This window comes from Muscardinus avellanarius, assembly GCF_963383645.1.
Source record: "Muscardinus avellanarius genome assembly, chromosome: 9".
Taxonomy (NCBI): Eukaryota; Metazoa; Chordata; class Mammalia; order Rodentia; family Gliridae; genus Muscardinus; species Muscardinus avellanarius.
This window is the reverse complement of record NC_137795.1, coordinates 102,640,994-102,668,567: the sequence shown is the minus strand read 5'-3', so window position 1 is coordinate 102,668,567 and position 27,574 is coordinate 102,640,994. Positions and strand designations below refer to the sequence as shown.

The 27,574-nt window shown below is 39.4% G+C and overlaps 1 protein-coding gene across 1 annotated transcript; it reads right to left on the bottom strand.

Annotated features, from left to right (window-relative positions):
- Positions 1 to 2,814: 2,814 nt before the first annotated feature.
- On the bottom strand, positions 2,815 to 3,843 carry TAS2R39 (taste 2 receptor member 39; the record flags this gene model as incomplete). The annotated part of the gene is made up of 1 exon (XM_080701266.1): positions 2,815 to 3,843. One exon carries the CDS (start codon positions 3,841 to 3,843, stop codon positions 2,815 to 2,817), a length of 1,029 nt encoding a protein of 342 aa, XP_080557392.1.
- Positions 3,844 to 27,574: the final 23,731 nt, after the last annotated feature.

The following is a 27,574-nucleotide window of genomic DNA, read 5'->3' as shown; positions in this document are numbered from 1 at the left end:
GGAAGCTAAATGAAATAATGAAATATTTTCTTTTGTTTTTGACTGAACAACATATTAGAAGTCTCTTAAACCTTGTACATTCACTTGACATGCTTTGAAAATGTCAACATAATGTTCTGTTCTGGATATGCAAGTCCTCTTCTTGAGGGACAGGGCTGCAAGGAGGAGCCACCTGCACGTTGTCCTAGTCAGCATTTTCACAACTAGCATCCAAAGACCTGAGCACGTAACTTAGGGGAAGATTCATTTGCTCACAATTGTTAGAGATTTTGGCATTCAGTCCATGTGAGGCCGGGAACCTCAGATCTCAGGGCGCGGCAGGCAGCAGGGGAAGCAGCAAGGAGGAGAGTGAGGCTTTGCTCTTACATCACAGAGGTCACAGAAAGAGAGGGCAAGTGAGGAGAGGAGGAACCATATAGAAGCTCCAACGTCACACTCCCAGGGACTCACCTTTACCAGCTACACCCTGCCAGACCAGGCCACCACCCAGATAAACCCATTACTGTGGATTTACCCACTGCTGGGATTAAAACCCTCATGACTCATGCCAACTCCAAACGTGAATTTATGAGCTCCTCAGGGGCCACTCTGTATTTGGCTATAACATTCCTCTGTTGGCTCCTGAACAGCTCATGCCCATTTCACAATGCAAACTGTACCTAGTCCACCTTCAGTACTTTCCTAAGTCTTAACACTTCCAGCATCACTAAAGAGTCCCCAAGTTCAAAGTCTCCTTTGAGACTCAAGGCAAACTCTTTTGAGACCCTGTAAATGAAAATGAAAATGAAAATAAAAATAAAAAGTAAGTTACATACATCCAACACATGATGGCAAAGAGTAAACATTTGCTCCTAAAGGGAGGAATAGATCCATAGGAAGGAGGAGTGGGACCACAACAATCGCGAAATCCAAGAGGATTAATTCTGTGACTCCATTCCTGGCTCTGAGGTGCAAGGTGACAAGATTCAACCCCCAGCAGGCCTCAGCAGCCCTGCCCCGGTGGCCTGGTTGATCACAAGGGGCAGCGTTCACACTCTTCCAGCCTGGCTCTGTGGCTCAAAACTTGCAGCCTTTCCTTGTGGTCATTTTCTATTTCTGGCATTTTTAAAGCTTGGGTTGTTTTTCTAGCAACCTTGTTTTCACCCTAACAATTTTACCAATTGTCCCATTTGGTTTTCTTTGCAGGTGTCCAATCCTGCTACATGTTGCCTGGCTTGCTAGGCCTTCCTTTGACATCTAGGAGAAGCCTCCATGACCCTTCTTTTCCAACAAAGCCAGAAGCATGTAAGTGCCAAAACCGATCACCATCAGGAAAGGTAGTTATGCATTTTCAATCGCAGCTGCAGGTCTTGCTCCCTCTTGGCCATCGATGGCCATACCTTCATCATGGCCACATCCTCCTCCATCCTTTATCCATGCTCTCTTCTGAAACATCATTTTCTGATCTCCAGTTTTATACATGCCTTTCTGGCCGAACTATAAATCTATAAAGTTAGATTAATCAGCCCATTTTCTTTAAATTTGACTTCACAAAGTTTCAGGACATGGGCAAAATCCCAATCAGTGACTACTACTCCATTTCCCTATGGAGTCCTCTTTGCCTTCCCAGATCTCCTAAGGACAGTATCTACTGTCCTCCTTTCTACCACATTCTGGTCCTTCCAATTTCTTCTCACAAAACGGTTCCAAAGACTAATGGTCCACATGGTCAGATTTAGATATAGCCACAACCTCAGTTCTCTGGTACTAATTCCTATTGTAGTAAGCATTCTCATTTCTATAATCCACAGAACTAAGTACATAACTTAGAGTAAGAATGATTTATTTTCTCACAGTTTTTAGAGCTTTGGGGATTCAGTCTGTATCAGTCTGGAGACCTCAGATGTCAGGGCGTGGCAGCAGTGGGAAGCAGAGAGAGGAAGAGAGTATGACTTCACTCTCACATCACGGGAGCTGGGAGGAAAAGAAAGCCAGCGGTGGAGGAACATATGTAATCTCCAAGGCCACGTCCCAGTGTGACCTTTTCCAACCACGCTCCACACCAGCCAAGACCAACACCCAGATAAATTCATTACAATGGATTTACCTTCATCTGGGATTACCATTTTCATGATTCAATTACATCAACCCCAAACATCAATTTATAAGCTCTTCAGGTGCCATTATATATCTAATTTATAACATGATTTTTTTTGCATTCTTATACATTTGTAAAATCATGTTTTTGGTGAAAGGTTTTAGACAGTAACATTTACGTTGAAAGGGGTTTTTCATTATTAATTTTGATAGACATTTCCAAATTATTCAGCTGATGAGTTTGGAGGAAGGAGACAAAATGCATTTCCAGCTGTTGCTTGGAAAGTTCATCAATGAATCTGAATGTGCTCTAAAGGCATGTTGAGGGGAGCAGAGAAGAGCTGTCAAGAAGTCATGTTTCAGAATCTGTTACTTGTGACGGCTGTTTTCAACCCTGGCTACATATCAGCATCATCCGGAGAACTTAGAAAATTGTCTGAGTTCTAACCACAGAAATTTTGACCTAATTGACCACGAGTTCCAAGGCTGGGTTGGGGCATTGGTATATTTAAAAGTCAGTTCTAGAAAATCTACTCTGTAGTTAGTCACTGCTTTAGATAGAACAAGTGGAGGTAGACGTAGAGGGCTCAGGCAAAGAATACAACAAGCCTCACTAAGATTGTGCCCATGAATCAAAAGAGAAATGCAGCTCAATCTCCTATAGAAAAAAACCTCACATCAAGTGTGTGAAAAGACCATATCAAGCTTGAGGAAGACAAGAGGAGGGAAGAGTGATGTCTATGTGGGGGAAGGGCAGGCCTGGTTGGGCCAGGCTCTGTGGTCCTCTTTAGGTGCTGATCTCAGAATTCGACCTTTAGGGTAAAGATGAATTTGAGGCTGAAACCGTTTCCATGCTTTCCTTAGCCCAGGGTTGTCCTGAATCAGTAGAATTGAGTGGCCAGCTGGGTACACAGCCATGACGATTTTGAAAAAAATATTCCAAGAACTACTGGTATCAAAGATGTTGGACACATAGAGGAAGAGAGCAACTGCATTGCAAATGTAGAGAATGAGAAAGTAGCTGGTTGTTTTGATGGCACCCAAGTGAGCCTCCATGCTGGGGTGCCTTGAGCCTGTGGCACTGCGTTTCATGTGCAGGGTGTGTCTCTTGAGAGAGATGATCAGCAGAGAGGCCGTCAGGATGAACATGATCAAGGGAATGAGGATTCCCAGATTAAAGAAAAAAGCCAGGTTTAGCACATTGTTCTCACTGAAGTATATTTTCTTTGTGGAATTAGAGAAGGGGATAGCAAAAGAACTGTTACAATACATAGGGTAGATATCCTTGCAGAAGAGCATGCTGGAGATGAAAGAAAAAACCACCGATAGCCACAGAAGCCAGGGGATCAATCCAGAAATTCTCCACTTTAGCTTGAGGAAAAGGGGATGAGAAAAATTGGCAATCTTCACAAAGTGGAAGACACTGAGCCAGGCAGCAAACCAGAGGCTACAATAATTTAAGAACATGAAACTTACTTTGAATGAATCGTGTAAAACATCTTTGTTATGAAAAATTGGGGATGCGAAGCTCAAGATAACTTCTAGCATCGTGAAGCTTTGGAGAACTATTCTGGATATGCTCAGGCAAAGCAGGATCCTGCCATTTGTGGGAAGCGCCTTTTTCTGAACCCATACAGCTGCGTTTATAGCCGTGATAAATCCATTTGCAATGATACCAATGACGCATTCAGTACCCATAATTGTAAAAATTAAGATGAGGGCAAATCGTGACAATTCATTTTCTGCGGAGTTGCAGAGTTCAGCCATCCTGGGTTGCTGCTCCTCCTTGGCGTGTGGAAGAAAGTATGTCTAAGAATATGATGGGTGGATCCTTGATAACTGCCAGTCTTCATGTCACAGGAGAGAACAGTTGATGCATCATTTCCAAATTCACTCCATTTGTTTGTCTCAGAATTCTTAGCTCTAAATGGGCAGATGCAAATAATAGAAGGATTTGGTTCCTAATCCTCTCCCTAATTTTCAGCATGTCAATATTAGTTCAATCAGGGGACTCAGAGAAGTACTCGCATAGACTGTCCTTTATAAACCACTAACATGGCATCGAGAGCCCTGTGCTTTGGTACTTTGGTACCTTTCATTAATTTGAGCATTGTCCTGCTGAGTCACCGTTTAACAATTCAGGGAACTGATTGATTGAAATACGCACGCACACACACACACACACACACGCGCACACACACACACACGCATGCACGTATCTTTGCAGTGTGTTCTTATTTTGTGTTAGGCAATGTCCACTGTATATATCACTACATTTAAACCTCACTGCAACATAAGGCATGTACTTTCATTATTGCCATTTTGTAGATGAAAAAGCTGAGGTATATAGAGGTCTAATACTTCTCCAAAGCATACAACTAGAGAGTGATAGAATTGGGATTCAACCCCAAGTCACATGGGAACACAACCAATGTTCTTGCCTGCTGTATCATGCCACCTAGACCTGTGTGGATTATTTTGTGTGTGTGCCAGAGACTAAATGCAAGATTGATTCAACTGTGACATTTTTCTCTGGTGTCCTTTATGATGTCCTTACCATTTAAGGGGAATAATAAATAAAAAAAAACACTAATATTTAAGAGATAGAACATTCCTTGAATAAAATTACTTGCTATCATGATATAACCTTTTTAAAATACATATAAGTGTATTGTTTTTCCTTTTTTCTTTTTTCTTTTTATTTCAGAATTTTATTGGTGTAATATAATTATACATCATAGTAAGATGCAAAGTGATACCGGTGTGTTTTTCTCTTAACTCCATCCTGTTACCCCCTATTTCCTCCTTGTACATTCTTGTAAGGTTGGTAGTGATCATTCATATTTGATTTTTTTTTTTTTGCGGGTCAGGGGATGGAACCCAGGGGCATTCGACCTCCAAGCTACACCCCCTGCCCTATTTTTTTTTTCTTTATTTTGAAACCGGGTCTCACTGAGTTACAGAGGGCCTCGCTAAGTAGCTGAGGCTGTCCGCGAACCATGATCCTCCAGGTCTCAGCCTCCCGAATGCTGGGATTACAAGCGTGCGCCACCACACCCGACAGTCATTCATATTTGAATGTAATATTATATGTTCTGTTTCTATCCTCAAGGACCTGTCTCCTTCTCCTGTTTTTTCTTCCCAATTTTTTTCCCACTACCCTGCTAGTCTCTTTCCTCACTTAATTGAAATTGCTTTTCTGTCTTGGTTTCTCTCTAACGTCCACATATGAGAGCCAACATAGGAATCTTAATTGTCTGAGACTGGCTGATCTCACTATGTATAATCTTTCCCTAATTCCATCCATTTTCCTGCAAATGACATAATTTTGGTTTTCTCTATGGGTGGGTAACATTCCATTGTGTATATATGCCACATTTTTTTTGCCATCTGGTGACGGACACCTGGGTTGGTTCCATAATTGGCTCATTGTGAACTGTGCTTCTATAAACCTGAGTATGCATGTGTCACTATATTATTCTGATCTTAATTCTTTTAGAAAGATACTGAGAATACACTCAGATTTTCTTTTAATTTTAAAGAAACTACTAGGAAAATAAAGTTTGAAGGCAAAGTTTCCAAGGTCTTTTGTTAGGTAGGATAATCAATCTTACCATAAAACAACACCCCTATTCATCCAATTTTGGAATATTAAAACAAAAAGAGATGAAGAAAGACTCTTTTTTATTTTGGGGAAGTTTTTTTCTGATTTAAAATATGGTTGTTTCTGATTTTATCAATATTTCTGATAAAGCGAACTAATTTAGAGTAGATTCAATTTTTAGAGTGTATGTAACTTTTAAATAATGATAAAATAATTCTAATGACAAGGTTGGTGGGTGAAGTGTTTCCCCATTTTTTTTTTTTTTGCAGTACTGGAGTTGGAACCCAGAGTCATTCTACCTCTGAGCTATGCCCCAGCCCTATTTTTTATTCTTTATTTTGAAAAAGGGTCTCACTGAGTTGCAAAGGGCCTCACTAAGTAGCTGAGGCTGTTGAACCGTGATCCTTCTGTCTCAGCCTCCCAAGTACTGGGATAACAAGCATGTGCCACCAAAGCCGGCTTCCCAATTTTTTTTTTAACATTTATTTATATTTGTGCTCAAGGCTTAAGAAAAAAATAGTAAAAATGTATGAAAGTCAGGAGTTGTGGTGCACACTTGTAATCCCAGCACTTGGGAGGCGGAGACAGGAGGATCGCGCTGGTTCGGAGCCAGCCTCGCTGGCTTAAGAGACCATGTTTCCAAATAAAAAAAAAGTAGGTCTGGGAGTGTAGCCCAGAGGTAGAAGGGCTTCCAGGAACCCCAGTGCCACCAAAAAAAAAAAAAGTATGAAAGTGTTTCAGCCTGATAAACTGTTTTAGATAAGTTATCATGAATCTTATTACCTCATCTTTGCATCTCTATTCCTGAGCTTCAAACGTTTTCCTTCAACTCTATAATAAACAACTGTCATTCTATTATTGTTTCTTCTGTGCAGGTAGGCCTGGGATATCCAAAAACTCATTTTTCGGGTTTCACCCCACTGCTGCTGATTCAGGATTCCACGAGTGTCTGGCAAAATGGGCATGGTGTCTGAAATCTGTTATCTCTCCTCTTACTTGCTTTGCCCGTCATTGTACCCTGGCTTATAGCCCAGTGCCTTGTACACAGATCCTTGCTGGATTAATGAATGACCTACCAGTGATGTTTAGCTCAGAGAAGCTCTTCATAATGAGGGGTGGAGGGAGAGTGTTTGCAGGTTCTATGCTTAAATGAAGTGTGGGCACATGAACAGAGAGGTGGAGTGAGAACAACGCAGATTCTGTGAAAACCATCCATGGAAGAATCACTATTAGGGCCCAGAGAAGACAAAGAGGGTGGTGCAGAGACACAGCAGGCAGATTGGACAGACCCCTGTCCTGGGTGTGGGATTCACGGTGATGGGAGACATGGACAGCAGCAGGGGCCATGGAGGTATTTAGAGGCAGTTCAGAAGAGGCTCTGCTTGTCATCACTTAAGGCAGTCACTTCCTGTGATGAATGGAAGAGAATTATTAATCAGATTCCTGAGTGGACAGAGGTGAAATGGAGGCACCTTTCTCTGTGAAGAGATGGTATTCTCAAAGCAGATCAAGGGACCAGAACCTAAATGATACACTCACTTTCCTAAATAGCTCTTAGATGTATTCAAGTATATTTCTATGTAGGAAAATTTCAGGAAGAAGACTTTGACCCATTAAGGACATAGACAATTGCTTTTATAAGTCCAGTTTAACTCCATGGCGCGGGTACTGGCATCCCCGTGCCACCATCTGCGGGTCCTTTAGGCGCTGAGGGGTCGTAGGTGGCTCGGCCTCTGTCACCGCGGCCTCCACTGGCCGCAAGAGCCTCGGGGAGGATGTGGGGCTCCGGAAGCCTCGAGATGAAAATGGCTATTGGTTCTAGGTTCCTGAGTGAAAGCTCCGATGGAGAAAAGAAGATAAGGACACATGGTTCTCGTTTCATAAGACACATATATCAGAAAAGAAGCCTTGCCCGATATGGGCACAGATAAAGAACCTGAGCCCAAAAGCTGAGTCCTAGTAAAGGAAGCCGGAGACCGGTATCACCAGACAAGATGTTCTTAGCTATGGTTGCCATACTACCCTGCGCATCGGGGGCGAGTGGCAAAAATTGTACGTATTAGACATATATCCCCTTTCCTCCCTTAGTAGAATTTGTTGACTGGATGGACGTCGCACCGCTAATTTCCACTAACAATTCAAGAATGATGCCGCCTCTGTGGAAAATGACGCTACCCATTCATCCTAATGAAGAAGGAAAGCTGATAAACTTCACCTTAGGATATAAAACTTTACCAATATGTTTTGGGGGATTGCTATATGTCTTCCAATATTTCCTCAATGATGGGGATATAATGCTAACCGTGGGACCGGATTACATATTGGTTGTTTTTGTCTCCATTTCCTTTCTGCTTAATGCTACTGATCGTACAGCCCCTCATCACATGAGAAATTATACTGCCATCTTTTGGGCTCCCTCAGACTTACCTTATGAAGCCATCTCTTGGAAAAAATTATGCTCCATTACACTGGGGAACTTGTAGGGCCAAGTTAGCCTGACTTTTTGACATAATTTTACATTTCTGGATTAGACACCATATGGGTATGTCACTAATTGTCCTGAAGAAGAGGGTGAATCAAATGTGTATTGTAATAATGAGACTATACACTAGAATATCATGGGGTCAAAACATGAAGGTAATATCTCTTTTGGGCAATAGACTGGTAATATACTTTCTTGGCATCATGGGAGGTTGTCACCACTGAGGCCATGTATCATAGCCCATGGTGTTCCTGGAGCAGAACAATGGCATATAAAATTAGCTGGGGTATTTGTTTCCATTATAAAACATCAAAATTACTCTATTAATTACACTACTGAATTTTGGATACAAGCTTGTGTTAAACCGCTCTATTTACTGGCTATAGGAATTCTGTTATATCAAGGGCAAAATATCTCCTGCACTAATCGTAGGCTATATACTTGTATTAATGCCTCCATTGCTTTTAATAGATCTACAGAGAGCCTCATTCTTCTTCAACAAAGATCCTATATATGGATACCAGTCACTTTATCCTACCCATGGGAAGAATCTTCCTTTGTCTATGCTTGGCATCAATTTGTTTTAAGAAGGGGAAAATGGTTTCTTGAATGGATTATCCTAGGAATAATAAGGTTAATAACAGTTGCTTTGGTAGGAGTTGTAGCAGGAATGGCTTTACATAACTCTATTCAAAAGGAAGATTTTGTAACTAACTGGCATGATCAATCTAGACTCCTCTGGGAATGACAGCCTAAGGTTGATCAACAGCTATTAGATAGAGTTAATGAATTTAGAGAAGCCCTTTGTGAAAGGACAAAGTTTGACCACACCAGAAGAGACCACCTTGTAGTCAAGAGATTTATTGGAGGGGCTGGCAGGAAAGGAAAAAACAAAGAAAAACTTAAAGAAGACATCAGAGAGACTTTCTCCCATACTCTATCTTCAAATTATTATTATTATTATTATTATTATTATTATTATTAATTATTAATTTTAAATTTTTTTGCGGGCCTGGGGATGGAACTCGGGCATTCGACCTGTGGCAGCTACACCCCCTGCCCTATTTTTTATTCTTTATTTTGAAACTGGTTCTCACTGAGTTGCAGAGGGCTTCACTAAGTAGCTGAGGCTGTCCTCGAACTGCGATCTTCGGGTCTCAGCCTCCTGAATGCTGGGATTACAAGCATGCGCCACCACGCCCAGCTTTGTCTTCAAATTATGATGAAAAATTCTTCACCACTTTAAATGATCTTATAACCAACAATCCTCTATCCACTCTCGTAAAGACACCTGCAGGGATACTACAATTATCACTCATTGGTTCTGTTTTGTACTTTTCTGTTTTGGGTGGATTCATCGAACCCTGTTGCTGTTGAAATCCTCTAGCCTCGCTCTCACTGCGGCCATCTTACAACTTAATAAAAAAAGGGGGAGATGATGGAAGACATAGATGAAGCCTGAGGAATGAAAGATTCTGAAAGAGTTAAGGTGGGGTGGCAAAAGGTTTAGCTCTTTGAGACTCTGGGTATGACTCCTTTTCTTTCCTGATTCCGTGCTTTAGGCCCACCAGTGAGAGAGGGACCAGATTTTTATCACATTCTCAGTATTAATTTTATGAGCTCACCATGACCTTTATTATCCCTGCATGTTCTTTGAGAAGATTGTATCTTAAAAGCAAATGATACATGTTCCATATTTTACATAGCATTGTTCTTTGATGTTTTCCTTTCCCACGAGCTTGCAAATGCCTAACATAGCAGAAAAGAATATAAAAGCACTCATTTCCCCCCCCCTCCAAAAAAAAGTCCAGTTTAGCTGGACATGATGGTGCATGCCTGTAATATCAGTACTTAGGTGGCTAAGAGACAAATTGGAGATTCGAGGACAGCCTCAGCAAGTAGTGAGACTCTCATTAACCTTGCAAGACCCTGTTTCAAAATAAAAATAAAATAGGGCTTGGGATGTAGCTCAGAGGTTGAATGTTCCTGTGTTCAATTATTATTTTAAAATAATTTTGACATAGAGAACTATAGAGATAGTGCAGATAATTAACATCTCTTCCCTCTTCAGTCAGCCTCTTCTTATACTTCTTATAGTACATGGTTCAAACCTAAGAAATTAGCATTGTTAGAATACCATATGCTAAACTTTTGCTTTTTTTTTTTGGTAGTTTTTACACTAATACTCCTTCTTATGTTCCAAAATCTCATCCAGGATACTACATTTCCTATAATAATTATGTTTCCTTGGACCCTTCCAGTCAGATTCTTGGTCTTTCTTTTTCTTTCATGACCTCGATGGTTTTGAAATGTCATTGTCAGCTGTTTCTAGAGTATTGGCCTAAGGTTGTGTTGGATTCTAATTGTTTGACTGGGGCTATGAAATTGGGAGAACTCCACAGAGGTGGATGCCTCCTCATGGCAAAATATGTCATGTTCCTGTCTGGTGGCTGGTGATGTGGTTACAATCACTTAGTTAGATGGTAACTGCCAAGTTTCTCTGCCATAATGTTATGTTTTTCTCCTCTTGCATGCTATCCTCATTAGAACTGTGTTTGTAATTTTTGTCTGTCCATAAGGGAAGATGAATGTCACTTTCTAGATAAAAAATCTCAAATAATTGATGAACACATTTTAAACCACTGAAGTAATACTACAGAGAACATTCTCGGAAGCTATGCAAATATCTTGTTTTCCCTAAAACTCTTGCCCACTGATTTGAGTATTCATCAGTGGATATTGCCTGTAGCAATGATTAGTATATGACCATAGCACTCCAATTTTATGTTTTCTTCATTCCTTCTACCTTTATTATTTACTGATTTTGTTAAGATTTTTGTTTTCTTCATGGCACAGTGCTCATATCACCATGGAATAAGCTGTCTGATATTTTGCTTTTTCATAGGTATACATGACTCTCTGCTTTCTTATAGGAGTTATATGAAAATATGATGTGAGGTCAATTATAATTTTGCTATTAATAATTTTTGTATAAAACATAGACTATATTGAATATAATTGACTAATAATCCCACTATTCATCTATGGCTATTGTAATTAGTATTTATCCTATTTCTACATAATTTTCTTTATGTTGAGCAATAATGAAGTGCTAAGTAATTTATCCTAAATAAAGCCCTTCAGTTACATTTTATCATTGATCCAGATATATTTTGTATAAATATATATTTATATCTAAGTCCTATCTATCTATCTATCTAACATCTATCTATCTATCTACCTATCTATCTATCTATCTATCTATCTATGTAAAAAGTCATCTTTATTGAGCTGGGCATGGTGGAGCATACTTGTAATCCCAGTATTTGGGAGGCTGACACCAAAGGATTGCAGGTTTGTGGCCAGCCTTATCTACTTAAATGAGGCCCTTCACAACTTTGTGAGACCCTGTTTCAAAATAAAGAATAAAAAACAGGGCTGATAGTATAGCTCAGAGGTAGGCTACCCCTGGGTTTGTCGCAGGTTACAAAATCAACCTAAAGAAATCAGTGGCCTTTCTTTATGCCAACAACGAATCCACAATGAAGGAAACAAAAACAACAATTCCATTCACTATAACCTCAAAACCAATAAAATACCTAGGAATAAACCTAACCCAAGATGTAAAAGACCTCTACAACAAAAACTATAAAACATTAAAGAAAGAAATAGAAGAAGACCTTGGAAGATGGAAAGATCTCCCGTGCTCATGGATAGGCAGAATAAATATCATCAAAATGGCCATTCTGCCAAAACTGATCTATAGGTTCAATGCAATTCCCATTAAAATACCAGTGACATTCTTCAGAGACCTAGAAAAATCAATCATGAACTTCATATGGAGAAAGAAAAGACCTAGAATAGCCAAAGCAATTCTCAGTAACAAGAAACACGCAGGAGGCATTACAATCCCAGACTTCAAACTATACTATAGAGCAATAGTAGTAAAAACAGCATGGTACTGGCACAAAAACAGATATACTGACCAGTGGATTATAATAGAAGATACAGAAACAAACCCACACATCTTTAGTCAATTAATCTTTGACAAAGGGGCCAAACACATACGCTGGAGAAAAGACAGCCTTTTCAACAAGTGGTGCTGGGAGAACTGGCTAACCATTTGTAAAAAGATGAATCTAAACCCCTATATCTCACCTAACACAGGAATCAACTCAAGATGGATCAAAGACTTAGAAATTAGACCTGAGACTGTGAAGTTAGTAGAGGAGAACATAGGTTCAACACTACAACATATTGGCACAGGCAGTAACTTTCTCAACAAAACCTCCAAAGCTCAGGAAATTAAAGCAAGAATAAACAAATGGGATAACATCAAACTAAAAAGTTTCTTCTCATCAAAGGAAACTATCAATAACCTAAAGAGGAAGCCTACAGAATGGGAAAGGATCTTTACCAGCCACCATTCTGATAGGGGGCTAATATCCAGAGTATACAAAGAGCTCAAAAGGCTCTACACTAGCAAAACAAACAACCCAATCAAGAAATGGGCAAGTGAACTAAATAGACACTTCACAAAAGAAGAGATACAAAGGGCTAATAGATTCATGAAAAGATGTTCTTCATCACTGGCCATCAGGGAGATGCAAATCAAAACTACACTGAGATTCCATCTAACCCCAGTCAGAGTAGCAAGCATAAAGAAATCAAACAACAACAAATGCTGGCGAGGATGTGGGGAAAGAGGAACTCTTTTACACTGTTGGTGGGAGTGCAAACTAGTTCAGCCACTATGGAGATCTGTGTGGAGATTCCTAAGAAAGGTGGGAATAGATCCACCATATGATCCAGCTATACCACTCCTGGGTATCTTTCCAAAGGGGTTGAATTCAGAGAAATACAGCAACATATGCATACCTATGTTCATAGCAGCACAATTTGTAATAGCCAAAATATGGAACCAACCCAGATCACCATCAACAGATGAATGGATAGAAAAACTGTGGGAAATACACACAATGGAATTCTATTCAGCCATAAAGAAGAACAAAATTATATCATTTGCAAGAAGATGGAAAGCCCTGGAAAGCATCATGTTAAGTGAGATCAGCCAAGCACAGAAGGAGAAGATACACATGTTTCCTCTAATATGCCCAAACTAGAAAACACAAAGGATACCAGTAGGTCCCCAGATACTAGAGGGGTAATACTAGCTAAGTTTTAATGGAAAGATAGGAGAGGAGAAAGGCCGATCTGGATTAAGGAGGGTCTACACCTGAACATGTGTAAAATTATGAATAAGACATGGTTAACCTGGACATCCATTGGTGTGGGGGGGAAGATAAAACGGGGGCGGGGGGAGGGGGGAGGGGAGAGGGCACCAAATATAGTGTAAATGTATACTATTTATGTTCAATAAAAAAAATTGAAAAAAAAAAAAAACAGGGCTGATAGTATAGCTCAGAGGTAGGCTACCCCTGGGTTCAATTCCCAGTACTGCAAAAAAAAAAAAAAAAAAAAGAAAGAAAAAGCCTTAATTTTTTGTATTTTAAGATTAATTAATCTCAAATTATTTTTTTACATAACAGCAACAGCAATTGCAAACAGGACTTAACATAGTTTAGTCTGACTTGTATTAAAGGCTGAAAGGAAAGACTGATTTGACAATTGTTAGACGAAGTCTTCAGAGCCAGCGTTTCTACATGCTCAAGCCTCTACTCTCTCCAGATTGCAGATCTCAGCCTCATTCAAGAGAGGGCAACTGCATTCATGGTGGACCTAAAGAAAAAAGGAAAAGGAAGAGGCAGGAATATTGTGACCCTAAATTAGACTCCCGTAAACTGCAAAGTTGCATTGCTTCTTGCAAACCATTGGCTTCTGTCAATCATATTGCAACAGTTACATGCAGGGAAGGCTGTATGCAGATGATTTTGTATGTGAAATAGTAAATAAAAAGGAAAATATGTACTGAGAGAAAACTAGCAGTGTCTGCTAGAATCTCAGTAGATTTTTTTGGAAAATATATTAATAAATTCAACTTGTTAATGTTTCATTTAAAGTTTGGCATCTATGTACCTCAGTGTCATTTATTTTTAACAGTTTCTTACTGTCATTATGTAGAACAGGCTAAACTTACTACAAAAATGAGTGGAATGGCTTTCTCTCTCATAGGGTAGCTTCTGATATTTTTCATCTTTATAAAAGGATTATTTTGTTCTTTGAACATTTGGTAAATATCACATAGATCATCATGCTTTTTTAAAGGTAAGAGTTGGCCTGCTGAGGGGTGAGCCCGGTGCTGGGGCCAGTAAGGCCAGGATCGGAGCCTGCCATGAGGCAAGGCCGGTACTGGGGCTTCTGAGGCCAAGATCGGAGCCTGCCAAGGGGTGAGGCCGGTACTGGGGCCAGCGAGGCCAGGATTGGAGCCTGCCATGAGGCAAGGCTGGTGCCGGGGCCTCCAAGACCAGGATCGAAGCCTGCTGACGGGTGAGGTTGGTGCCGGGGCCAGCAAGGCCAGGATCTGAGCCTGCAGAGGGGTGAGGCTAGTGCTGGGGCCTCCAAGGCTGGGATAAGAGCCTGCCAGGTGGCCAGGCCTGTGCCGCGGCCTCCAAGAGTGGGATGGGAACTTATAATGTAGCATACACAGAGAAATATCACAGAAAATAAAAAATCAGGTGCTTTCCCTAATATGCAAAAACTAGAAAGAAATGGGTAATAGGAGAAAATCCAGTTGAAGAAAGGGCCCTATGGAGGAGCAATTAAGGTGACCAATCAGAGGGGATGGAATGGGGGAAGATAGAATCTCTTTAAAGCACATGATGTACTTAAACAAATATATCAAAGTCAATCACTAAATCAAGCTTGGGATCGAGGGAGGGGGAGTGAAAGGGATGGGGATCGGATAAAGGCTAATTGGATGATGTGTGCTTGTATATCTTCATAAATCTTGTATTCCAATGAGATGTTTGACTACAATGTACCAATAAAAATATTTAAAAAATAAAGGTGAGATTTGGTAAGAGAAGGAAGATATTTGATTAGAAACTCCATTTTTTTTTTACTATTTATTTAATTAGCTTGTCATTAAAGAGGGAGAGGGAGAAGGGATGGAAGAGGGAGAGGGAGAGAGGGAGAGAGGGAGAGGGAGAGAGGGAGAGAAGGAGAGAGAGAGAGAGAGAGAGAGAGAGAGAGAGAGAGAGAGAGAGAGAGAGAGTTAGAGTTTAACAGAAGAGTTAAACGTCCAGGTTCAAGACAATTATTTTTGTATTTGTGGTTTGATGTGTTTCTGAAATTTATGAGGCCTATGTGCCAGGGGACTATGAATTTTGCCAAAAATCCAAATGAACTTGGGCCTAGGATCTTTACAAAGAAAAGCAGCCTTCCTGGTGATTTTTTGTGTTTGTGAAGACCCAGTGCATCTGAAGTTTTGTGGATCTTTTCTTGATACTAGATGAAAAAGAGTGAGTATATAATCATTTTAGGACCTCAAATGAGCTGGGAAGAGCAACTGGATAGAGTTGAACTTCAATGGTAGGGAACTTGGAATCTCCCTTAATATTACCTTTAATATACCATGTTTCCCTGGGGACAATTGCTTATCCTCTCTCTGGGCACTTTCTTTTCTTTGTCTAATGATGAGGGTAATTTCTGTCTCTCTTTCTCCTGACTCACTAGGGAGTGAGTGCTTATCAAAGCAGGTCTAGGAAAGATTCTTAAAAGATCAGTACTATGAGAGCCCTTAGGATAGCTGAACAGATACAGTAAGTTGTTGAGTAATGACACAGATGGGAATTTTAGAAGTTGTATACAGTTTATTTTACCCTCACAGAGATTCCACAAACTCAATGGGAGTTTTCCAAGAGGGAGATTTCAGGGGTGAGGAGTCAGGACAACAAATAATATATTTCATCACCAAGTAATGTAATCTGACTTTCTTGGTAACCCACTTCAGGATACAGCTCCTCATCTGGAGGGTAGCTATCCTTATCTGGCACAACTTCAGCCATTCCTACTATAACAGTAGTTTCTGCAGAGAGGCAGGAGAAATGTGTTAGAACATAGAACCCTGCATAGCTTTATCTCTTATCATTTAGGCTCTGTCCACAGCTCATCTTATCCTCCATTCTATGAAAGGACTGAAGTCTCACTTCCTGGTTTTATAAAAACGGCACAGCATTTTTAGCTAATCTCTCTTCCCTCACACTGAGCCTCCCACCCACATTTTCTGTGTACCTTGTGCCTCATCCTTATTCCATTACCCTGATCCTTTGCTTTCTGCCACTTCCTGCTTTAATCTTGTCACTGTTACTTCTCTTGACATTCCCTCCTATTGGACATTTGGGATTAGTATGAAGCAGTCTCATAAGTGACAACAACCTTCCAGTAGAAGTCAACTTTACTACACAAACAGGTAGAATAAATGACACGGCCTAGACGGTCATCCATGTCCTCAACAATGTATTTTACCTGAAGAATAGAATTTTAGCAAAGGCTAAAATAGGTTCAGATCCAGCTGAAGCTTCCCTGGATTAACTATTAGCAAAATGAATAGTATTCAGGGGACTATAGGTCAGGAATTTTCCCAAGCTATTATACCATGTCTAACATTTTTTTTTGGCACTAGGAATGGAAGCCAGAGACATTTTACCCATAAACTACCCTCTTCCTGGCCATTTTGTTTTTATTTTGAAAAGGATTTTTGTGAATTTTTTGAGTCCTTCTTCAAACCTGTAATTATCCTTTCTCAGCTGTCCAAGCACTGGAATTATTGGCATGTACCACCAGACCTAGCAGCCAGACTAGAAGATTGAGTCAATTTTTATGTATTTCTCTTTATGTGACATGTTCACTTTTATTTGCCTTGTTAAAGACAACAAAAATGTTTTCTTTGACAAGTGAGTGACCATGCCAAAAGTTAAATGTTTTAAATACTTCACCTAGCATCACATTTATTTTCATTTCATGGAGTAGAAGCAAACACAGCTGTCCAGATGTGGATAGTATTGATTGAATTTATCAGCTAATCCATGAAATTGATCCCTAAATTCATTACATTAGAAATAAAAGGGACAAGCAAACCGCATTTTGGATATATGCTTAGGGAACTGTGTGATCATCTCAGAAGTCGGCTTCCCCAATTTGTGATAGGGTACTTTCTCCCCAAGTTTTGAAAGATGGGAGGTCCAGTTATCCTTGTATGAATTCATGAATCTTTCCACATTCTTCAAAATAGAACTTCAGGAATATAAAGTACCATGATTGTTGTGGGAAAAAACTTTGAAATCTGAAAGTACTTGGGTGAATAGTATTTAGACCCTGTTCTTTCTCAATGGATGGAATTATAATTTCTCAAGTTAAAGAGTGAATGTTGGTTTCTTCAAGTTGGGGAAAGCGTCTATTGGATCAGATCTGAAAAGAAGAATTTTTAGATGTTTTACTGAAACTGTATCTAAAAGACCTTTTCTTTATTAAACACATTTGTAAAGGAAACACAGACCTCTGTGCATGACTTTTTTAACCTCACTATGATGTGTAATTAAATCACCAATAAAAGGATATCATTTAGATTTGCATCTCTCTGATTGCCAGTGATGTTGAGCATTTTTTCATGCATTTATTGGCCATTTAAATTTCTTCTTTTCTGAAGTGTCTATTTAGTTCACTTGCCCATTTTGTTATTGGATGCTTTGTTTTCTTAGTGTTGAGTTTATTGAGTTCTCTGTATATTTTAGATATTAGTCCTCTATCGGAGGGGTAGGTGGCAAAAATCTCCCATTCTGTTGGCTCTCGATTGAGGTTATTGACAGTTTCCTTTGCTAAACAGAAGCTCTTCAGTTTCATGCAATCCCATGTATTTATTCGCCTTTTAATTTGTTGTGCCTATGGGGTCTTGTGATTTCACCTAACTCCAACTAGAATGGCAATCATTCAAAATACAAACAACAGTAGATGCTGGCGAAGATGTGGAGAAGTGGGAACTCTAAGATATTGTTGGTGGGATTGCAAATTAATGCAACCACTTTGGAAAACAGTATGGAGAATCCTTAGAAGAATGGGAACAAATCTACCATTTGATCCAGCAATACCACTGCTGGGTATCTACCCAAAAGAAAAGAAACCAAACTACCAAACTAATGCATGTGTATCTATGTTCATTGCTGCACAGTTCACCATAGCCAAACTATGGAACCAGCCAAGATGTCCATCAACAGATGAATGGATTACAAAACTGTGGAATATGTACACAATGGAATTTTACTCAGCCATCAAAAAAATCTCAATTACATCATTTTCAGGGAAATGGATGGAACTGGAGGACATTATGCTAAGTGAGATTAGTCAGTCACAAAAAAGAAATCAGATGCTTTCCCTAATATGTGAGAGTTAGGGAGAATTGGGTCATAGGAGGAACTCTAGATGAAAAAGAAAATCCTATGGAGGAGCAAACAAGACAACCTAAAGGAGGAGAAAGGAGGGGGGAAGAGGAGAATCTCTAAAACACACAATGTACTTCAACATATCAAAGTCAACCACTAAGCCAAGCAAGGGATGGAGGGACGGGGAGGGAATGGGGCGGGAATTGGGTAGGGGTTAAATCAGTGATGTGTGCATGTCTCTACACACAAGTTTTTTTACCCCTATATGATGTATGAATATACTGCACTAATAAAAAAAGGATATTATTTATATTTGATAAAATACCAGGTACTATTTTTATTTATCTCAGGGCTTTTGGTGTCACTGTAACTTTTGCAAAAAATTTTACAAAGGAATTGTAAATGTAGTTTCTTCATTTTATATCGGTTTTACACAAAACCTTAAGAATTGATCCTTGGAATCAAAGACAGGCAGCAGGGTGCAGGATGTGGAATGATAAAAAATGTGAGCAAGGAGGTGACTGAAAACATTCACTGGAAAAACTGTTGCCTTTCTGTTAGGAAGTCTTTCACTTTGGAGTCATAATGACCTCAGCCCCATAGATCCTTTGCACCTGCTGTGACCTGTTGAGTGGCCTCCCTGCCTGGACCTCATTACTGCATGGGGTGATGTGGGGGTTGGAGTAGAAGCACAAGGCATTGTCACTCTCTTATTCATCTTTGTTTTTATTCTAATTTTTATTGCCTTTCTCTCTTCCCATTCTTTACCTCTATTCATAATGTCCCTTGCCTCCTCAGGTGAATCAGAGTTCTGTCCACATGGTTAAGAGACTCAACTAATATTTTTGTTTTTATTTCACCATTTTTCAGTTTAAAGAAGAAATTCATTAGATGTACATTTCTAACAGTGAAGCTGTGTGGTTCAAGGCAAAGGTGCACCCAAACCCTTGCAGATGCAGCATTTGGCAAAATGTTAAACCATTTTATGTAAAATTAGCATGACCACCAACATCCTTTATTATTATTGTAAGTCTCTTTTTCTCATTGACATCCTTAACATTCAGGTTTTCAATTTATCCCTTTGGATTCTGATAATGACTTTGACATCAACCTCTTCATTTTGCTTTACAGATTCATAAGCTGTCTTGCTTACAGAAATTATGTTCTCTCTGGAAATGGTAAGAGAGCACAAACCTGCAGTTAGATGAGAGTCCAGGACTAAAGTTTCCTGGTATGTGGGGGAAAGGGAGCAGAGGGAAGAAATTTGTAGAGGTGACAGGGATCAATGCTTTCACACATAAGGATCCACCAAATGTAAATCACATCGAAGGGGCTTGTGTGTGTAGCCAAGACATACTTGATATAAAAAGGAAAATAAAAACAAGAATAACAGGTCAGAGTTCTTGTCTACTAATGTGGACAGAGAACTAGGCTGGAGGGTTCTTTTCCCTTCATTGTGGATTCTCAGTGGATCTCCAAGGTGTTATGGGGGCAAGAAAGAATTTGGTTGCATAGTATACTGGAGTCCAGTGGTTTTCATATTCTACTTTATTGTGGAACCATCTCAAAATTCGCAAAATATTCTTTATTGAACTAGTAAACTAGCAGGATACAATACTCTAGGACTTAGAAATTTATTATATTAGCAAATCAAGGTTTTATATGATATTCAGCTTAGCTTAGCTTTCTTCAATTACTGTTCCTCAAGCTTAGAGAGAAATTTAATTGTCAACAAAAATAACTATTAACTCACATGCATTTTGTCACTCCATATATCTCCAGTAAACTCTACCTATGGAAAAAATGGCTAGGTTTGGCTGGTACTCCTTTTTCCAGAAATTGTCAGGGCTCCATTTCCATCTCTACATACTTTTCACATTTTGTCAGTGGCATAACTGTGTCTCATAAGACATTTTAGATATCTTTCTGGACCCAAATCTTTTCTTCATGTTCAAAGGCATTGTTCCCTTCAATTGCCTTATTTTCCCACATGGAGTTAGTATTTGAAATTTCCCGTTTCTCTTTTTGACAGATAGTTATATATCTGAGGTTAGCTTTATCACAGGATTGGTCTTATATATTGGAACTGTTCAATAAAAAGGTGAAGTTTAAGATCCTGATGCTATTTTGCTTAGAGAAAACTCTTTTAGGCTTATAGATCTTGACACCAATATATAAGTCTATATAATGAAGAGATATGCCTGTTGCCTACTGAAGCATAAGTACTATGTAAATCAATAATAGAGACTAAGGCCATGCCATGGCCTCTTATATACAGTTGAAATATCTTTTTCCATGTTTATTCCACAGACACGCAGGGCACATTTCTACTCATGCCCTCCATTTTGAAGAAAAGGATGAGACTCATAAAATTCAAGGTAGAAAACTAAATTAAAACACAAAATTGTAGCAGAATGTGATTCCTATAACATCCACAACAGGTTCTAAATACAGAACAAATGAGACCAAGAGACATAAAGAGTGAGGATTCCCAGGATGTGGCTCTTGGAGAAGAAAAATTATTTGTGTGATCAGGGAATGGGTTTCTGGGTTTGGAGATGGGTTTCCTAGAAGACTGTCTATAGCAAGGAGAAAGGGTCACTTACCCATCTTTCTGAGCCATGCTGGTACCAAGGCTTAGGAAGAGAAGCAGGATCAGAGTGGCAGAACTGGGCCTGAACAGAAGCAGAGAAGCATGCATATTGTAGGTGTGGGGTGTCCAGAAGCACTGTGCAGGCTGAGACCAGGCCACTTCCTCTTAAGAAGTCTCTGGAAGAGTTGGGCTGGTCCACTCAGCCAAAATCATCATACACTGAGATTCCTCCCACTTCCACCATGTTTGCTTATCTGAAAAGTCAACATGTATCTGTTCTTTTAAATTTGAGGGAGGTTTAAGTTTTTTTTGTTCATTAGTGTCAAATTAGAATATTTCCTGAATTATTCAGTTGGATATTGTTTTAATTTTTAAACAGGATCTCCTTCCCAATCTGTTCTGGGTCTTTTGGATCCATGAAATAATTTTTTGCCTTTTTGTCTTCTAGATGGCCTAATGTCATTCCTGCCTATTGAAACCAGTAGCCCCAAATTGTAAAATTTGCTGTTGTCGACAGATGAATCTACAGTAATGTTTCTACTCGGTCACCCTGATGATCATCTTAGGTATGGAGTATCTTCTATAGAAGTGGAGCCCTCTATTGTATGCAAAGTATGCTTTATAAAAATTTAATTTTTGAACCATAGTGATCATTTCATTAGATGCTGAAAAAGCCTTTGATAAAGTCCAACATCCATTTATGATAAAAGTACTGCAGAGAATCAGAATAGAAGGAACATACCTCAACATCATAAAGACAATCTACAATAAGCCCACAGCCAACATCATATTAAATGGGGAAAAAATCTTGAGAATTTCCCCTAAAAACAGGAACAACACAAGTATGTTCATTATCACCACTTCTCTTCAATATAGTACTCGAGACTCTAGCTAGAGCAATAAGACAAGAAAAGGAAATCAAATAGGAAAAGAAGAACTCTTTCACTATTCACAGATGACATGATACTATACCTAGAAGACCCAACAAACTCAACCAAAAGACCTGATCAACAATTTCAGCAAAGTGTATGGATACAAAATCAATCTCAACAAATCAGAAGCTTTTCTGTACACCAACCATAAATCCACTGAAAAAGAAATCAGGAAAACACTTTCACTCAGGATTTCCCACAAAAAAATAAAATACTTAGGAATAAACTTAACCAAGGAGGTAAAAGACCTCTACAAAAAATTATAAAACATTGAAAAAGGAAATTAAAGAAGATCTTAGAAGATGGAAAGATCTTCCCTGTTCATGGATAGGGAGAATAAATATTATCAAACTGGCCATACTCCCAAAAGTGATCTACAGATTCAATGCAATACCCATTAAGTTACCAAGATCATTCCTTACAGACATAGAAAAATCAGTCCTTAAATTCATTTGGAACAACAAAAAACCCAGAATAACCAAAGTTGTTCTCAGCAATAAAACCATGCAGGAAAAATTACAATAACTGACTTTAAACTATACTACAAAGACACTGTAATAAAAAACAGCATGGTCTTGGCACAAAGACATATAGACCAATGTAACAGGATAGAAGACTCAGAAATAAATCCACACATTTTCAGCCATTTGATACTTGACAAAGGGGCCAAAAACATACACTGGAAGAAAGACAGTTTGTTCAACAAATGGTGTTGGCAAAACTGGTAAACCATATGTCGAAAAATGGAAATTATTATTATTTAAAAAAAATTTTTGGTGCATTATATTCATACATCATATAGGGGTAAAAAACTTGTGTGTACATACCTATACACATCACTGATTTAACCCCTACCCAATTCCCACCCCATTCCCTCCCCATCCGTCCTTCCCTTGCTTGGCTTAGTGGTTGACTTTGATATGTTGAAGTACATTGTGTGTTTTAGAGATTCTCCTCTTCCCCCCTCCTTTCTCCTCATTTAGGTTGTCTTGTTTGCTCCTCCATAGGATTTTCTTTTTCATCTAGAGTTCCTCCTATGACCCAATTCTCCCTAACTCTCACATATTAGGGAAAGCATCTGATTTCTTATTTTTTGTGACTGACTAATCTCACTTAGCATAATGTCCTCCAGTTCCATCCATTTCCCTGAAAATGATGTAATTGATTTTTTTTTGATGGCTGAGTAAAATTCCATGGTGTACATATTCCACAGTTTTGTAATCCATTCATCTGTTGATGGATATCTTGGCTGGTTCTATAGTTTGGCTATGGTGAACTGTGCAGCAATGAACATAGATACACATGCATTAGTTTGGTAGTTTGGTTTCTTTTCTTTTGGGTAGATACCCAGCAGTGGTATTGCTGGATCAAATGGTAGATTTGTTCCCATTCTTCTGAGGATTCTCCATACTGTTTTCCAAAGTGATTGCATTAATTTGCAATTTCACCAACAATGTCTTAGAGTTCCCACTTCTTCACATCCTTGCCCGCATCTGTTGTTGTTTGTGTTTTGAATGATTGCCATTCTAGTTGGAGTTAGGTGAAATCTCAGGGTAGTTTTGATTTGCATCTCTCTGATTGTCAGTGATGTTGAGCATTATTTCATGCATTTATTGGCCATTTGAATTTCTTCTTTTGTGAAGTGTTTATTTAGTTCCTTTGCCCATTTTGTTATTGGATACTTTGTTTTCTTAGTGTTGAGTTTCTTGAGTTCTCTGTATATTCTAGATATTAGTCCTCTATCTGAGGTGTAGGTGGCAAAAATCTTCTCCCATTCTGTTGGTTCTCGATTGAGGTTCTTAATAGTTTCCTTTGCTAAACAGAAGCTTTTCAGTTTCATGCAATCCCACGTATTAATTTGCCTTTTAATTTGTTGTGCCTTTGGGGTCTTGTTGAGAAAGTGTTTATTTGTGCCTATGTGTTGCAGTGTTGGACCTATGCCCTCTTCAAGGTCTCTGGTTTGATTTCCAAGTCTTTGATCCATCTTGAGTTGACTTTTGTACAGGGTGAGAAAGTGGGATTAATTTCCAATTTTCTGCATATGGTTAACCAGTTTTGCCAACACCATTTGTTGAACAGGCTTTCTTTTCTACAGTGTATGTTTTTAGCCCCTTTGTCAAAAATCAATTGGCTGAACGTATTTGGACTTGTTTTCGGGTCTTCTATTCTGCTCCATTGGTCTATGTATCTGTTTTTTTCCAGTACCATGCTGTTTTTATTACAATGGCTTTGTAGTTTAGTTTAAAGTCAGGTATTGTGATTCCTCTTGCATGGTTTTTATTGCTGAGAACTACCTTGGCTATTCTGGGCTCTTTGTTTTTCCAGATAAATTTAAGGTCTGATTTTTCTATGTGAGGAATGATCTTGGTAGTTTAATGGGCATTGCGTTAAATCTGTAGATCACTTTTGGGAGGATGGCCCTTTTAATGGTATTTATTCTGCCAATCCATGAACATGGAAGATCCTTCCATCTTCTAAGATCTTCTTAGATTTCTTTTTTCAGATTTAGGGTGGTACTGCATGCAAGGTTGTTGTCACTATATAGCTACTGATAGTCTACTGTCATGTGCTGAGTACTTCAGGTTTTTGTATTGGCCACTTGAGAGAATTAAATGGGCTATGAGTTGGGTAGATTACACTCGTCTCTTCCAGCTTCAGTATCATTTGTCCAATTTCTTCATGCTCCCTGATAACTTGTACTACCATATATTTAAACTTGTCATGGCTGTGGGAAGTTTCAAGGGAGCAGGATGGGGATGTCCTTTAGTGATGATCTTTACCATATGGACCCAGAGCCATAATTCTCTAGTAGTTGTCTACACAGTCAATCCCTGTAACACATCCACCCTCAGGATGTACTCAGCTATGGAGTACATATCATACTGCTTAGGAGGCAAATATCTGATTCCCAAAGTCACTGGGGCATGCTGAACTGTAATGAGACAGCCTCTATAACCCTCTATGGCAGCCTTTGGTCTGTTCAATTTGTCCAAGTTGCCAAAAAGAAAGGCACTGTCTAATCCCATATCAACTAAGTCCAGGACACATTGCACATTTTGGAAGGACCAGTCAATAGTCAATTCCACATGCAGTTTCAGGAGAGTTGGTTTCCAGGATAAGTGAGTGCCAGGCCAAGTCCCTAGTCTGGAAGAAAGCTGGCCAAACATATCTCAAATATATCTCTCTAGCTATTCCCTTTTTTTGGAGGAAAAGGAGTGTGCCTTTGGTTTGGATGAAGCGAAGGCTAGAGATTCAGGAGCACTTCATTGGGCTGGCAGTTTATTGTCTCCTCTGCCAATCTGAATTCCAAAGGTCAAATCACTTCTGTTTGCACCTAACACTTACAAGTCCTTTATCTCCTGACTTATTTTTCTGTGACTTGGCGTCTGGATTCTACTGAGAGCCTTTTCCCCCTACTATGGTTCACACTTGGTCTCTGTGCCCCTGCCAGTCCACTTTCATGTCCCCCAGCTTGGCCATGCAGCCATTACCATGTATACTGGCTGAGTGACATACAGGGCCAGGAGGGAAGCCATGGTGTGGAAAGTGCCCTGGAGGCTAACCACAAGTATAAGTTCTTTCATACTGGCCATAAATATCTCTTTATCTGGGCTTGTATACCAGACCTCAGGCATCATCTTTCACATACACATCTCATGCATAATCTGCAGCCATTCTAAATAGTTAATCCACTCACTCATAGTCTGGCAAATTGCCTGTGTTAATCCAAATGATGTGGGCTGCATCTATGAGCCAATTAAAAAATACACTTCAGATGAGCAAATCTAACAATTTATGTGGAATAAATGTGCTATCTAACACATAAATTCTAAAACTTAGAGCACTTCAATTAATAAACAAAATGATATAATACAAACAAACAGGGAGTAGGGAGTAGCAAACCAAGTCCTGGAATAAAAGATATGACTCAGGAGTTGGCACAGATACCAAGCAGGTCAGAGTCACAGTCATCCTTGATCAGCTAGAAGAGCAGGACCAGAGCAAGTTGCTGAATCAGAGTAATACATGCAGGCAGATTGTCGTGGCTTAAACAAAACTTGGCACACTACTCATAAGAAGGCTGGTGTCTTTATAGAACTTTCTGAGCATTTTCCAATGTCTTTGGCATGATCTTCCTGTCTTATCAAACCCTTATAAACTCCTATAAGTCATTTAAATGTATTGATGATATAAGTCTAATAGAGGTGAGAAGACATTTTTATGATACAAGGGTCCATTATCAACCGCAGAACAGACATGCTGGTCTGAACCCTGTGTTGGTATGTCTGGGCAAGTTGTTTATGAGTTTCTAAAATTGTTTTATACCTCATTCTCTATAACCTGCTGACTGCATCATTTATTAGAGACCTGGTTGGGGGCCAGTTGAGGTTGTAGAGGAGGTTTAGGTGGCAAGGACTCCAGCAAAAGAACACATGTGAAGTTGCCATCTGGAGGAGAACAAACAGCAGTTTATTCAGAGACTTGTTCTTTACATAGAGCTCTGGTCAAAGTGACGTCTGCCTATGCCTGCCTGATGTTATATTTTGCTTAGTCTTTCTTACATAACTATATATACATCTCTGGTAGTACAAGAGTACATCTGCTGCTGCCCAGGGTTATATCTTCACAGCTGGCTTGCATTTCCTCTATGGGTTTCCACTATGCTGGTATTGAAAAACTGCACTCGTATTAATTTCCAAAATGTAAAAAAGAGTCTGAGTGCTGTGTAGACACTCAGGCAGGAAGGATGGCAGCTATTACACTGCAGAGCTCCCCTCTCTCTTTGCCCTTTGTTCTAATGATTAACCTATAGTAAGAATGTAAAAGAATTTAAGGCCTTTAGTTTTAAAAGCCCTTAGTGACAATTGAAGCTTTTAGCCCTAAAATATATGGAGGCAATCCGTGCCTCTGTTTACCTTTTCTCTTTTGTGACCTGGTCTGAGTATAGGAAAGGTAAGCTCTGTGTGCTCCTTCAAAGCACCCATAGTTGGTAAGTAATTAATACAGCTCAATACAGTAGAGGTGAAAACAAGCTAAATTATTGACCCCTGCACTTAATAAGTATACTGTCAAGAGGCAAAGAGTCACTGCCTGGCAAAAAAATAAGTTACTAGCCCATTGCCTTGGTAATGCTGATAAGCACATATCAATAAAAAATCTGTTTAAAGGTCAGGGATGGAGAAGGGAGCAGAGTTTCTCTTCCAGGCTCTCCAGCATGCCCCAAACATGTTTCTTTTCTTCTCTTCACTTTCTAATTTCTACTGATTTTGTAATAAAGACTTGAAACTGTCCCAAACTCTCTATTAGCTTTAATATCCCTATTCAACAAGTTCTAGTTGAATAGAGAAAAAGAGCCCACAGTGTCATTACAACTGTAATATCACAATGCTTTAAATTTTTATTACTTTTTCTCCTCCTCCTCCTCTTCCTCATCCTCCTTCTTCTATTCCTCCTCTTCCTCCTCCTCCTCCTCCTCCTCCTCCTCCTCCTCCTCCTTCGGTGCTGGGGATGGAACCCAGGGGTATTCTACCTCTAAGTTACACCCCAGCC